Consider the following 13731-nt stretch of genomic DNA (forward strand, 5'->3'; position numbering starts at 1 on the left):
CACGAAATGGAATTATATCAACAAATATACAAAATACCCAAAATAAAATATTTACAGGTTTAAAAATATAAACATTGGTTCATCTATCCCATTAAACCACTGGAGAGGAGAAAAGAGAAAAGACCCTATTGCTATTTAGAACCCTTTTTTAGAACAAGTCTTAAAAACATAGAGTAATTTTAGGAGACAATTTTTGATGTTTGGGGGGACTTTAACATTCTATTATAAAAATAATATCTATAAACCTACTAACAACTTTCCTCCTGTGCACAAAAATAATACAGCCAAAAGCTTGTCCTCAGAGACATGCCTGACTTTCAGGAAAACTAATTCTAGAAATGGAGTTTCTCATTTGGGTTCTCTTTGTCTTTATTTTCAAATAACCTGCAATTCCCTCTATTACACTGAGATATTTCCTATAAATAACTTGGGCAAAACCTGAAGTTAGCAATGAGCCTGGTACGTAGCTGGAGTCCATTAAAAAATGACAGGAATTTACTTTGTCTATAACATCTAAACCATTTTCCCCGATATTCTCGGTAAAAAGACCACCATCGGATCCTCCATGTTCAGTTAAATGTATCCTGGAAGCAGTAAACATGCTAGATATTATTTTGTTAGAGTTTCTCCTCCTTTATTTAGAAATAACTGTGTGGTGGGGGATTCGTGGTTTGTAAGGTAGTTATTTGAGAAGGTTTATGAATTCCTCCAGGCTCCCTTGGTCCATTTCATCTTATGACATGATAACAAGTATTTCCTGTGTGTCACTTCAAGACCCTTGTGTAATATGACCAGATATTTTTAGTATTTTCTTTTTTAGTGTATTAATCATCCAGATAGGGATCTGAGAAAGTTTATTATGCCTCTAATAACCAATGACCTAGGCTGTATTTTATTAAAAATCTATCTTCTCACATAGAGCAGAAAGTTACTCTACCCAATTACTGAATAATTTCCAAAAATAACCCCAGTGTACAATTCAACACAATGATCACCTGTGACTGAATTCTTTCACTGCTTCTCATTAAAAAAGCATTTCATCAAGCGTGGGCAGCCCGTATATGAATAAAATGCTTTTGTAGGTTTTTATTATTGACAAAGCAGTCATCAGATTATAAAATCTGTATGCAGGCCTGCTAGCATGTAATAATGGGTGACTATGGCCCAAATTTTTGACTGGTCAGGTGTGAAAAAAAAAAACAAAAAACCCCGCTAGCTCTGAGATCTACCTTTCAGGCTTGCATGTACAAAAGGCATCAAATAATTTTTTTAAAAAACCAAGTTCACTTTTAAATGAAATAGTCGTCATTTTAATGGTATCCACCATCATAAAAATCTGGTTTGGCTCTTGCTGTTCAGAACGTTGATCAGTTTCTTACTAAATCATACAAGAATTGAATCATATGGCTAAAAAAGAGGTTTATAATTAAAGCACAAGCAGTAGGGTTAGACTTCTGGTTCATATTCCGTCCACTGCTTGCTAAATGGGTGGCTTCGGACAAGGGATTCCACCTTTTCGTCATTTTCTTCCTCTGTAGGACAAAGCCAAGCCCCGCCTTGCCTGGTTCTCGTGGACAGAATGTCAAAGAAAACACAGCATCATCCCAGCTCGCGGTAAACACACAGCATAGGTTAGGCTAGTTTAATTAAATATAAAATACTCAGATTCACAGTGACTGACTTATAGGTGTGCAAGAAATATGAGTTAAATGAATGAATGAATCAGAAAATCGAGGCCAGGATGCAATGGTCGGAGACAACGTGGGACGCGCTACTTTCTAAAGAGCCAGGAGCGTGTCTCTGCAGTTCAGAACCGCATCAAGGCGAGGCGTCACGGAGCCAGCTACTATCTCAGCAAACAACCCAGGGCACCCAGAACCAGCTTGGACTGGGCTTCAGGTAGAAAAACAAGTGAAACGTGCTCGACATGACTGAAATCCTATCAGGGCACAGGTATCATCATGACAACAGAAGAGACATCCGTCTACACTTTTGAAGTTAATCCCCAAAAGGCGAGGATCCCTCCAAAGCAAGGCAGACTGTTTGCCTCTGGAACCCAGCAGCAGCCTTCCCCCGGAATGATGTGAGTACCAACATCTCGGACACAAAACCAGTTCTCAGCTGCGTGACATGGGTTGGCTCTTTTTCTATTGAAAGTGAGCTGGTGATGCGATTTAGCAGCTCTTAGCTGTTGTATTACTGTAAGTCACTAAAGAGTGTCTATCCCTGTCCTAGGTGAAGAGAGAGAAAGAGATGGATGGATGCATGGATGGAATGAACGGGGTAGAAACAAACCAAAAGGATGAATTAAATATGCTCTGTGAGGGAGATAGTATTACCTAACCCACATGGCTGTGAGAGGGCTAGGTAAATATTTGTAAAGCTCCTGGAAGGGGCTGACACGTAGTAAGTACTCAACACATGTTAATCCTTGTTGTAATTACTATTCTTACTTTTAGAGGAATCTGTGTGACTTAATCCATACCCCCCTCATTCAATCTCACCCCACCCTGCTCCACCCCACAGACTATCAGCAAAAAATACAAAATAAAAGTAGGTAAAATAAAATAAAGGTGTTTTTAATGAATATTAAGAATGTCTGACTATAGTACAGCTACTTGTGAGCTCCAAACTGAATGGGTTTTTATTAAGCATGAGATCCAGTATATGCCCCGTGAATATGTGCTACACTGAATTAAAGTAAATATCAGTCATAAAATGTGCCCAGTTTCAGTTCTGGAGGCTTAGAGGCTATTTTAACCTTTTGTTTTGCAGCTTGAGAAGGAGCTGCTTTCCATAATCATGAAACGACCACTCTGAATCAGTCCTTAGAAACATTATCTGCAGGGAGACAACAACTTTCCTTGTGAGTGGCTATTGTTACAACAAACTGTCTCATCTCAGCAGTCATCACAGTGAAAAGGCTGTAAGAAGCCATCCGGCACGGCCATTGGAGAACCTTCAGAGCAGCATGGGGTCGCAGGATAGGTGCCTGCCCGGAGGAGGGACCACGTGGCCACGTCACCTGACACTTACAGCCTCCTCTCTTCACCAAGTAAATGCTGGCCTCTGGCTTTCCCACCCGAGAGACCAGGCTGCCATGCTAGCCTTTGGCTCCTAAACTGCTTTATAAATGTTCGTGCCTGGAGAATTGAAAATTCCTAAATAAGAACTGTGTTGTTCATCCCTCGGTCTGCCTGGCTAGGGGGAGGGAAATGGGATTGGGCCGGGGTATTTGGGTTTCTCCTCTTATTTCATTCAGGTACTTCTAATGGGCCGTCCTCAGTGGTGGGAAATAAGAGGCAAGTGTGATTCTTTTTCCGTATGTTTAAGGGCATAAAATTCTTGGATTAATTTCTTAACAGTGATAGAGGGAGCTAAGTGCCTGTGAATGTAGAAGCCAAGCACAGGGGGCCACGTCCAGACAGTCCTAATTCAGGAGAGAAATCAGGAACGACTACAAACGGGGACTGAGTTCCACTGTACGAATGTCAGAACAGGCGAACATCCTGAGCAGTGTCCCAGCACTGCTACCTGAGGGCACCAAGCAAACATGATGGAGACCGAGGGAGAGGACGGCACGCTCACTAACCAATCTCTTCATACAAAGTGAACAGTAAAAGGTTGCTGAAAATTAATCTGACAAAGACGTAAATAATGAAAACTTGGAAAGTTCAGCCAAAGACGTCTCGGTCCCTAATACCATCTTTTTACTTTGACAACTGTGTAGGCAAAGGGTTATATGAATATTCATGGGAGTGCCAATACCTGAACACTACTTCTGAGATTAATGAATAAACCCTTAAACTCCTAAGTCATCACTTTCATAGATCTCACACACTTTGTATTAAAACAGGCAGATACCCTTAAACTCCTAAGTCATCACTTTCATAGATCTCACACACTTTGTATTTAAATAGGCAGATACCCTTAAACTCCTAAGTCATCACTTTCATAGATCTCACACACTTTGTATTTAAATAGGCAGATAATCTGTGGGAAATGGAGCTAAAGGAAGTCCTTAACAGTCTTGATTCCATTGTTGTTATTAGGTGAAATGACACAAATCTATTTCCTCTTGCGATTACTCAAAATGCTATAGGGCTAACGGAAGCATGAAAGCATTAGTACCGAAGCACAGTGGCCCAAGTAACACTGCCCAGGTAATGCAGACACTGAAGTCAGGCTGTCTTTGTGCAGAGCTATTGAACTGACTGACAAATTCAGGGCCAACAATCGATGTGACTTTTTCCTATAGAATTTGGTCAACTCTGACTAAAGGGACTTAATCAACCGAGCATCTCAGAAACACAGATACACAGGAAAGGTGTCAGCAGCCCACATCCAATCCCTTCCTTAAAAAATCAGCAAATATGACCAAATTAGACAATGCATTAATATTGGGTTGGCCAAAAAGTAACATCTTACGGAAAAACCTGAACAAACTTTTTGGCCAACCCATAACAACTGGAATGTAAATCCATTAAAATCCTAGGAAACAATCCCCATGAACATGAATGAGAGAAAGTAGCCCTTGGTACAAAAAGGCAACTACCATCCCTTGTCTGTGGTTGGAAAAGGTTAAGACACACCTCCCTGTACTGGTCTTGATTTGCCATCAGGTGATTGAGGCCATTTAATTCATTGCCTGAATCCTTCATTTGACTGGTGTGGGTGGAACTCTTAAAGATAGAGTCAAAACAAAAACAAAAACAAAAACAAAAAAACATGGAAAATATATGGAAAAAAGAACAAAAAAGAAAATAGTTTAAATCTTGCATAAGTGGTTCACTGACAGGCAGGGGGAAAATAAGGCAAATGTTGCTGACATTTTCCTTTACTTATAAAAACAAGACACAGCACAGTGGTGTAAATGCGGAAACAAGTCCCAAAACTGTGAAAGCAAAAATACTTTGTTCCAGTGCTTACAAAATAGATAAATAGGTTGCCTTTACTATTACAATGTCCTCATGAGTCCTTCAGGGCCTCCTACCTTCACCGTGCAATTGAACAAGTGAACAGATATAACTCTGTCATGGATTCATGCAGGGGAGACTCTAACCCCTGCAAGAAGATGCACAGGAAGAAAAGAAAGATCCTTTGTTTTACAGCTAGGAATAAAATGTATGTTCTTCCCATTCACTGGGGGAACATGAATGTATCTGGAGTCTAAGTAATACTATCAGCGTTGAATCATATTCAAATCCCTTTCTCAAGACAGAACTAATTTCTAAAACATCTCCAAGTGTACGATGAACGCCTTTGTCTGCTAGTTGTACACAGCTGAGTGCGTGAGCACGTGTGAATGTGAGCCGCTTTATGAATTCCTGGTGGTGTATTCAGAGTGCTTAAGGCTATGTCTGCCTACAAGACCTCATCTACAGACATAAGGAAATTAAATATTAAAACACTACTTTAAAATCACATTAAGGATCTGACATGACACAATAAAAGCCAGTAATCTGAATAATAAAGAAATTTAGCCAATCTCTACCACAGCTTCTAATTGAATCACCACAGATTTAAAATGGGGAACAACCTGCTTTGTGCTACTGGCGCGGATTTGTATTCCTCTGATATCTGTTTATTTTGTTACTCCTTTCATATTATTAAAATAAGTTTTCATATACTTAACTTGCCTTTTTCTTTCCTTTATAAAACAGAAAACTAACTTAAAAAACGGGTACTACCAGTTCATTACTCAGGGAATCTCTCTGGAAAATGAGAGTTAGAGAGAAGTGTGCATGTCTTTTACATGTGTGTAGTTTCACTTGAATATGTGTAACCTTCCCGATACTGTGAATCATCTCCTAGTCGAAGCTCTGGTCTTTTGATTAAATACACTGAAATACATTTCAAAGAGGATATTCTATAATCATTAGACCCTAACAGCATTCTAGGAACGGCTTCAGTTTATCATTCAAACTATCGAGGCATATGGTAATGCTTTCTGAAATAAATATTTCATCTAAAATAATAGAAAACACACATATAAGTCAACCACTTTTCAAAAATAATCTTGGCACACAATGTTTATGATACATAAGCTTCCCAGTGTCATATTCTGAACATACGTGGCTCAGTCCTAAGTCTATAAAGCAGAAGTCAAATGACAGGAAAAACTACATTTTCTATTGTTTTTCTTTATGTGTTCCTCGTTTTGGACTCCCCATACTGAGAAACGGTTGAATCCAAAATTTTTATAACCAAGGTAAAATCTCTGAAAACCAGGGTCTGGGGTGAAAAACAAACAGACTCTTAACCCAAGACAAGGCAGAACCATTCCTTTGGGACATCAACACAATAGATTATTTTTCCTGCACTGAAAGCCAGAGAACCCACATAAAACAAAAAACAGAATTGCTTCCGCTTAGAGTACATAAAAGACCATCAATGGTTTGGGAACGGTTATCGTGTCTAGCTATAAAACCAGATTTTAAACTCGAGGTTACGGACAGATTATAAAAGGTTGACAGCTGGATAATCTGTAAAATATGCATCATCTACACATGAAAAGGTTACAGTTTATAAATGCTAAAACACTGTGTCTGTTGGCATTTAGTGCAATCTTTCCCTGATCTTGATCTCTGCACTGGGTGGAAAAAAAAAAGGGAGAGAAACCTGCTCTGCTGAGCTTTTTTTTTCTCTCCAAACAAATGATCGAAATAAACCCACCAAACCCAAACTCTCCTTGATCGTCCTAGTGGTAGATAAATACCTATTTGCACGCCTAGCAACTGAAAGTACCGGGGTTTCTGCCAATCAGTGGTGCTTCCGCTCATCAGGTAAATTACCTGACTCAGCTTTGTAGGTGTTTTCCACACAGTGATACAGCAAAGGGTCCTTTTTTTTTTTTTTTTTTTTTTCCTGGAAAGGAAAAGGAAAAGAAGGAAGGAAAGTGTCAGGAAGAGGAGGGCTCCTCTGATTCTCCCGATGGTTCCTGCAGGCCCGCTGGACACGGCACAGCCAAATATCATGGCGTGACGCTTCCTTAGATTGGATTAAGTTCTGTCTTCTGCAAAGGCAAGTAAAGGTGACTTCCTAGCGTTCAGTGCATTAAAGAAAAAAGAAAGAAAAAAAAGATTTTTTAAAAAGGTAAAAAAGAAAAAAAAAGTGCTTGAAAATAATTCTCAGGGACTTATCTGGAGGGGAAATCCCGCGTGTGGCATCCCCTGCCTGGTGTATCCTGCCCCTGCTGGCGACACAAAGACCTCCTTGGTCCAGGCTCGGAGCAGGGACGGTCCGAAAGTCCTTTCTTTGAGGGGTGCAAAACTTGCCGCAGTGGTTTCCGGGGAAAGTTGTGTTCCTCGACAAGCGGCCCCTCCACCTCGGCCTCGGAGACCTCACAACTTTTTGGCACTGTCGTGGCACGCCGCGGCCCGGAGGGTGGTCCCGGCCAAGCCCCGGCTGCTGACCCGGCGGACCAGCACCTTGGACACGGGGATTTTGGTTCTGGGCAGCTCGCTCCTAGCTGGTTGCTGGTGCACCACGGTGTGGCTGGGTGGAAGATTCGCGAGGTGCTTGATGCTGATCGGGATCTTGGAGTCCTTCGGCAAGCTCCCCGGCGTTCGCAGAGCACAGGTGACGGTGACCGGAGACACAGGCTTTAACCGGGACGAGCAGGACGTGTCCTCGGCGGCGGCGGGCAGGGCCGCGGGGCTTCCATCGGGCTCGGCGTAGAGGTCGTAGAGCGCGTCACCGCTGTCGCTGTCCCGGGGGACGCCCGCCTTCCTCACGCCGCCGCCCGAGCCGTCCTCCCGCGGCCCGGGGGTGGGGGAGTCCCAGTAGCCCTCGTCGCTGTTGGGGACGCCTTCCTGCGGCTCCTCGTCCGGGTGCTTGGGCTCCTCCTTCGGCTGGAGCTCCGTGGGGAGCCGGTGCAGCCTCCGGCGCTTGACCGAGGACGCGTCCTTGGCCCCCTCGGCCCGCCTGGCGTCCTTGGGGGTCTCGGAGGCCACCTGCGCTTCGGGCGCCGCCGCCGCCGCCGCCGCCGGGGCCGCCCCCTGCTGGGGCCCGGGGCCCTGGTCCTCGGTCTGGGAGAGCATGTCCCAGAACTCCTGCAGGTACGAGTCGTCCGCCTCGGCCGGGCTCGCCATCTCCTCCCCGCCTCCCTGGTAGGCCACCACGCCGGGGGGCTTTTGGGCGGGGCCCGGCTGGCCCGGCGCGGGGGCATGCCTGGCACAGCTGGGCCCTGCCTCGTCCTCGGGGTCTGCGATAATATCTCCGCAGCCTGTAAGAGAGTCAAAGCTTTTCAGTGAAGTCACGTCAGAGAACATCAGACAAATACGATCGGCCGATGGGTCGGAGGGCGGATCGACCGAAGAAGGGTCGCGGGCGGCGGGCGCGCGGCCGCCTTCGGAGTCGGGCCGGGGCGCAGTCTCGGCCGGCGCGGCCCCGGGCCCCGCGGCGTCCTCGGCCGGCCGGCCCTCCCCGGCGCGCGGCTCGGGCTCGGGCTCGGGGGGCGCGCGGGGCCGCTCGGCGCGCCCGGGTCCCGCGGCGCCCTCTCCCGGGGCGCAGGCCGGCTCCGGCTCCCCCGCCGCGGGCTCACCTGCTGGCTCCGGCTCGCGCGCGGCCGCGGGCGCCTCCTCCTTGACGCACTCCAGGCTGGCGGTGAGCGAGCCCGGCCGCGCCAGGCTGCCCGGGTCCCCCGCGCGCCCGGCCGGCGCCGCGTCCTTGGGCCGCCGGTCCTTCCTGCGCCAGCGCACGCCGCCCAGGAGCCCCCGCAGCCCCCGCTTTTGTCTGCCGCCGGCCTTGCCCGCGTCGGCCTGCTCCGCCCCGCCGCTCTCGGGCCGCCCGTTCTTCCGCAGGAGCGAGAAGAAGCTGTGCGACTTGGCCACTGAGCCGCCAGCCGCCGGGCCCGCGCCGCCCGGGGCCGCCCGGGGGGCCGCGGGGCCCGGCCGCGCCCCGTCCCCGCCGCCCGCGCGCGGTTCCTCGCGGCGGCCGCCTTCCACCGCCAGCGCCTCGGCCAGCCCGTCGTGCGTCCGGCTGCGCACCAGCCCCGCGGGCCCCGCGCCCTTCCCGTCCCCTTTGTTTTTGACCCCGAAGATGCTGGGCATCGCGCCGCCCGGCTTCCTCTTCTTGAACAGTTTGAAGGCGGCTCTGTTAATCTTGCCCGACGGCGGCTCGGCGGCCGGTGGCTCGGCGGCGCGATCACAATGCAAGTCCATGTCTGCCGCGAGGGTCCCGGCCGCGGCCCGCGCCTTCCTCCGGCGGCCCCCCGCGGCCGCGCGCCCGCCGCTGACAGCCGCGCCGCGCCCGCCCGTCTCCATGGCGACGCAGCAGCCTGGCGTCAGCGCGGCCGCGCCAGCCCGCTGTCAGCCGCGCTCTAAATCAACCGGAGCCGCGCCGCCGCCGCCGCCGCGGGAGGAGCGCGCAGAAAAGACCATCTCCCCTCCCGCCGGGGCTTATATAACGCCCTAACCCACTTCGCGTCCGGCTCGGCTTTGTGCTGCAGCTCTTCTGCGGCGAGAGCGGGCAGCGGAGCCTCCTCGAGCTGATTGCAGAAATTAGAGCCGTAATCTTGCAATGCAAATTCCATCCAGTCTCACCCACCTTCAGATTCCTCCTCCTGATCGCTCTTTTCAGAAGCCCAATCGTGGATCGCAAAATGCCCCCGATTGGACAAAGAAATCCAACCCAACACAAAACACTGATTTCTCTAACCCCCCGACCCGGACTTCATGACTCTTCATGCCTTTCCCACGCCCTGCATGTTCGTTTTTATCATTTGGGTACCAAGCCCGGCGGGCACGGAGGATGTCTGTTTACATCTGTCTTGTCCAGGGCTGAGCACAGCCCCCGGGTCGATGGGGAACCCCGATCACTGAGGTTCAGATTCTTGCTACAAAAGCATCGGCCATTAGTCAGATACCAATCGGCAACTCTCTGCAATGAAAGTGCAAGTTCCCTGGGGTGGAAGCTGACTGGTCCTTTAGGACAACCTTGGCTTTTATCCCAGACTCCAGCTACTGGGGCTGAGGTCACAGAAGACACCACCCAGTCTGGCCGAGCTGAGGAAGGAGGACCCGGTTTGAGGTCCACTCCACAGGTCGTCCTTGGAGTCCAGGGTCTACCCTCTCCTTTTCCATCCGGCGGGACACATGCGTTACTCCTGCTCCTGCTGCTGCAACCCCCGTTGACCACCTCCCAGGACTGTCCTGCAGTCTTCTCCCCTATGGGGCAAGGAAAAGTCTGGCAGTGTCCCTGAGTGCCACTTGGTCTGGCTGCTTGGTCTGGGAAAAAGGAAATCTTGTCCCAGGGAACAGCCCAATGTGGGGATCTTTGCTATGTTTTGACTTTGAAAGTGGCTGCTAATATGGTAAACTTGGCAACGGATTTCATGATCCTGGCTGAGGGCTTATTAGCAAAATAAGAAGAAATTTGAAGAAGCATGTGCCTACATATAATCTATGTTTCATATTATTTAATAATATTATGTAATAAATATGTAAGAATAGTAGTTATTATACAGTATTTGTTATTCATTAAATATTACTTAATAACACGTGATATTTACATATCTACAAATATCAATCTTTCCCCTAATCATCTTGAGCTTTGTTTTGTTGTGCACTACTCAGAAGCCTCAGAAACCCCAATCCCCATGGACTGAACTTGGAGTGTTACTAATAACATATCGACCATTGCAGCTTCTGTAGCATGGAACACGGTATGAATTTAGGCCTTTGGGTTATTAGTTGTATAGTTGCCCTCTTTGTAGTAGTTGCCCTGCTTTGATTTCGATCAAAGACACTCTTTTAAAATTGAGAAATCAGAGTTTGGATTCAGGAAAGAGTTTTCTTCCCAGCTCTCTCCCACTATTTGCATGCATCTCTGCCAGGACAGGCTGCAAAGCTGAGACCAGACAGACTTTTCCCAATTCTAACTGACCACTGGCCCTGATGAGTCAGAGTCCTCATTGCCATAGGGAGAAAACAGGTATGAAGAACCATAAAGAGAAACCCATTTGTTATTTCTTCACAACCTCTTGGGGGACAGTTGAAAACCTCTCAATTCTTTTACACAAACCATGCAATTGCTTAGCTACGTGGGTTACTACAGAACTGTAGTAACCCTGGGGTGGAAGGTTAAATAAACTCTTTCAGGGTCTGAAAGAGTTTCTGACTGGGATCAGGAGGAAATGAAGTGGTCTATAAAAACTCTTCCCTTCCCCATCCTTGAGCCTGAGATTTGGGAGAAGGTGGACCTGCTTATCTACTGGAGAGCTCTGATCTCACAGGACGGACTGAATGAGTCTCATTTACGTGAGAATCCTTGGGACCCCAGGAAGAAGTCTGGCCAGGACTTTGGGATGGATATCATTCCTTTGGGACATAAACCTAACGCAAAGAGAAAGGGACAAAGCAGTCTTCAGCCTAGGGCAGGTGCCCTGGTGGTCCTGAGGTGGAAGGGAGCCCTCATGCAGGAACCATCCGAGGGCCCCGGGGAAGGCGAGCTTTAAAAGCTGTGGTGTGAGTGGGGACCCGCAGATGTCCTCCAGCCCAAGGGCCTGGTTACGGGGACCAACAGAGAACAGAGGGAGGCCAGCTTACAAGGACTTCACCAAAAGGACCAGACAGATGGGGAGACCCTCTGGCCACTCGGGAGGGTGATGGTTAGGGTCCAACCATGCTGTTGGGTGGCAGACTGAAGTCAAGGCCACCGTCATGAATCCCTGCAAAGGCTCCTCACACCTTACATTGCTCTTCACGGTCAAGCGTGGGGACGCCAAGATTGCACAGAATGGTGACTTTTTCTCCGAAAGACAGATCGTGACCGTGAAGATCATTTTACCAGAAGCACCTCTGTTTAGGGTTATGCTTTCTTCTTTCATTCTTTCTCCTCCAGCTTGCCACTGCCCCGTCCCACCCAAAATTAGAGAGTGAACAGAAAATTAGAGGAGAAGGGAATAGAGGAAGCGTCTCTGGGGCTTCAGGGTAAAGCTCTTCCAAAATGGCAGCATGCATCACAGATGTACACAGCACATGCCTTCTGCTGGAGATGTGTGCACGCTTATCTTTTCTGCACAAGGGAGTACTTGTCATTGGAGGAGGATAATCAAAACAAGACAACTGGCGAAATGCATGAGGAATCACTTGCGAGCCCACCATCACCACCACCACCACCACCACCACCATCATCATCATCATCATGATCATCACCATCATCACCATCAATTGCTTTCTCAGGTGTCTTCCAACCAGCCTGGCCCCTGCCTTTGTCCTAAGATTCCTGAGGGGAATTTTCCATCTCAAGGGAACCACCCAGAACATAACGTGGAGAAAGCTGGGCTCCAAGCTGCCCTCCAAGCCACGGTGTGGCTGCCAGAGGAGCTGCCCCTGCAACAGCATCCCCATTAAGGAGACCACGGGCTCTACTTTAAATTTGCTTTGGGTCTTTAAAGGGATAATGTTTAATCAATGAAGTCTGAAAATGATGCTTGACTCGGGAGCAACACCTCCCATCCTCAGGCCACTTAGCTGCTCTGGACCCCAGCCCCACTGGAAATGCCAGCTCCCCACTCCTGTCCGTCTGCACTCCCGCCCCCACGATTATTCTCCAGGGCAAGCGTCAGAAGCCCTGTGATGTAAGTGAAGACCTCAACTGTGCTCCAAACCAAAGTCCTTGTTCTGGGGACTGCTAGGAACAGCCCCAGCTTCGCGAGCCTTGACCCTCATCCAGCGTCTACTCTGTCCACAAATCCCAGGCCTGGCACTGCCCTCTGAGGGATGCTGTGGGCCTCGAACAAGCTGAGACCACAAGATGAAGTGCACAGTTGCCAGGAGAGACCCGAGTGGGTGCCCCCTGCAGGGAGCCTGGCCAGGGGTTACCGTGCCCTCCTTCCTGGGGAAGGGGTGCTGTGGACCAGGCCCGGCAGGATGAGGACTAGAGGGGTCTCAGCACAGCAGGCCCCAGGCTAGATTGAAGGTCTTATGTTTCCTTTTTCATATTTTGATTCCTGACTTTCCCGAACATCAGCTTTCACTGTGGGTTAATAGCTGTTCCGGATATATGTGTATTCAGAGGAGGAACTCATTTCTAACAAGTCACATGCAGGTGTAAAAAGCCCAGCACGACTTGTAATTTCCCACATTAACCCGGTGCACAACTGGGGCTGCTGAGGAGAGAGAGCTCACCCCATGAGGAGCGAGAACCCACGTGGGCTCTGGAATGACTGGGAAGCTCAGTGCGTGAGGTGGTCTGGGCTCAGCAGGTCATCACTCAGAAGATGTCACTCGGCCTGGGCCCCGTGGGTTTGTACCTGGATTCTGGGGCACGGGGGTGTGCAACAGGAGACCAAATAAGAGCAAAATGAATGCTTCTCTGCAATGCCGGGGATCCGGGCGCAGGGGCCATGCAGCAGCTGACAGCGCTGCATTTGGGCAGAGGCCATGCCTCTCAGGTGGCTTCTGGTGATGGCTGCAATCCTGGCATCCCTTGGCTTCTAGACACGTCATCCTAAACTCTGCCTCACCTCCACGCAATGTTGAACTTACACCTTAGTCATACCTACAAAGACCCTGCTTCCAAATAAGGTCGCATCCACAGGTGCCAGGGGTTAGGACTTCAACAGATCTTTGTGGGGACACGATTCTACCCGCAGCAAGCATCTTGTCAGCATGGTGATGGCACCCCTCCCCTCCATTCTTCAGCGCAGTCACCAGTGCCCTTGACACAGACATCCACGTTGGTGGGCTCAAACTGGGCATGGGTGCTCCAGCAAGTGGGGACCCT

At 48.8% G+C, this 13731-nt stretch overlaps 1 protein-coding gene across 1 annotated transcript; it reads right to left on the bottom strand.

Moving 5' to 3' along the window:
- Positions 1-6030: 6030 nt before the first annotated feature.
- On the bottom strand, positions 6031-9201 carry AMER2 (APC membrane recruitment protein 2). The gene has a single exon (XM_059902792.1). It carries the CDS (start codon positions 9162-9164, stop codon positions 7344-7346), a length of 1821 nt encoding a protein of 606 aa, XP_059758775.1. The 5' UTR covers positions 9165-9201; the 3' UTR covers positions 6031-7343.
- Positions 9202-13731: the final 4530 nt, after the last annotated feature.

The sequence above is a fragment of the Balaenoptera ricei genome, chromosome 18 (assembly GCF_028023285.1).
Source record: "Balaenoptera ricei isolate mBalRic1 chromosome 18, mBalRic1.hap2, whole genome shotgun sequence".
In the NCBI taxonomy this organism is placed as follows: Eukaryota; Metazoa; Chordata; class Mammalia; order Artiodactyla; family Balaenopteridae; genus Balaenoptera; species Balaenoptera ricei.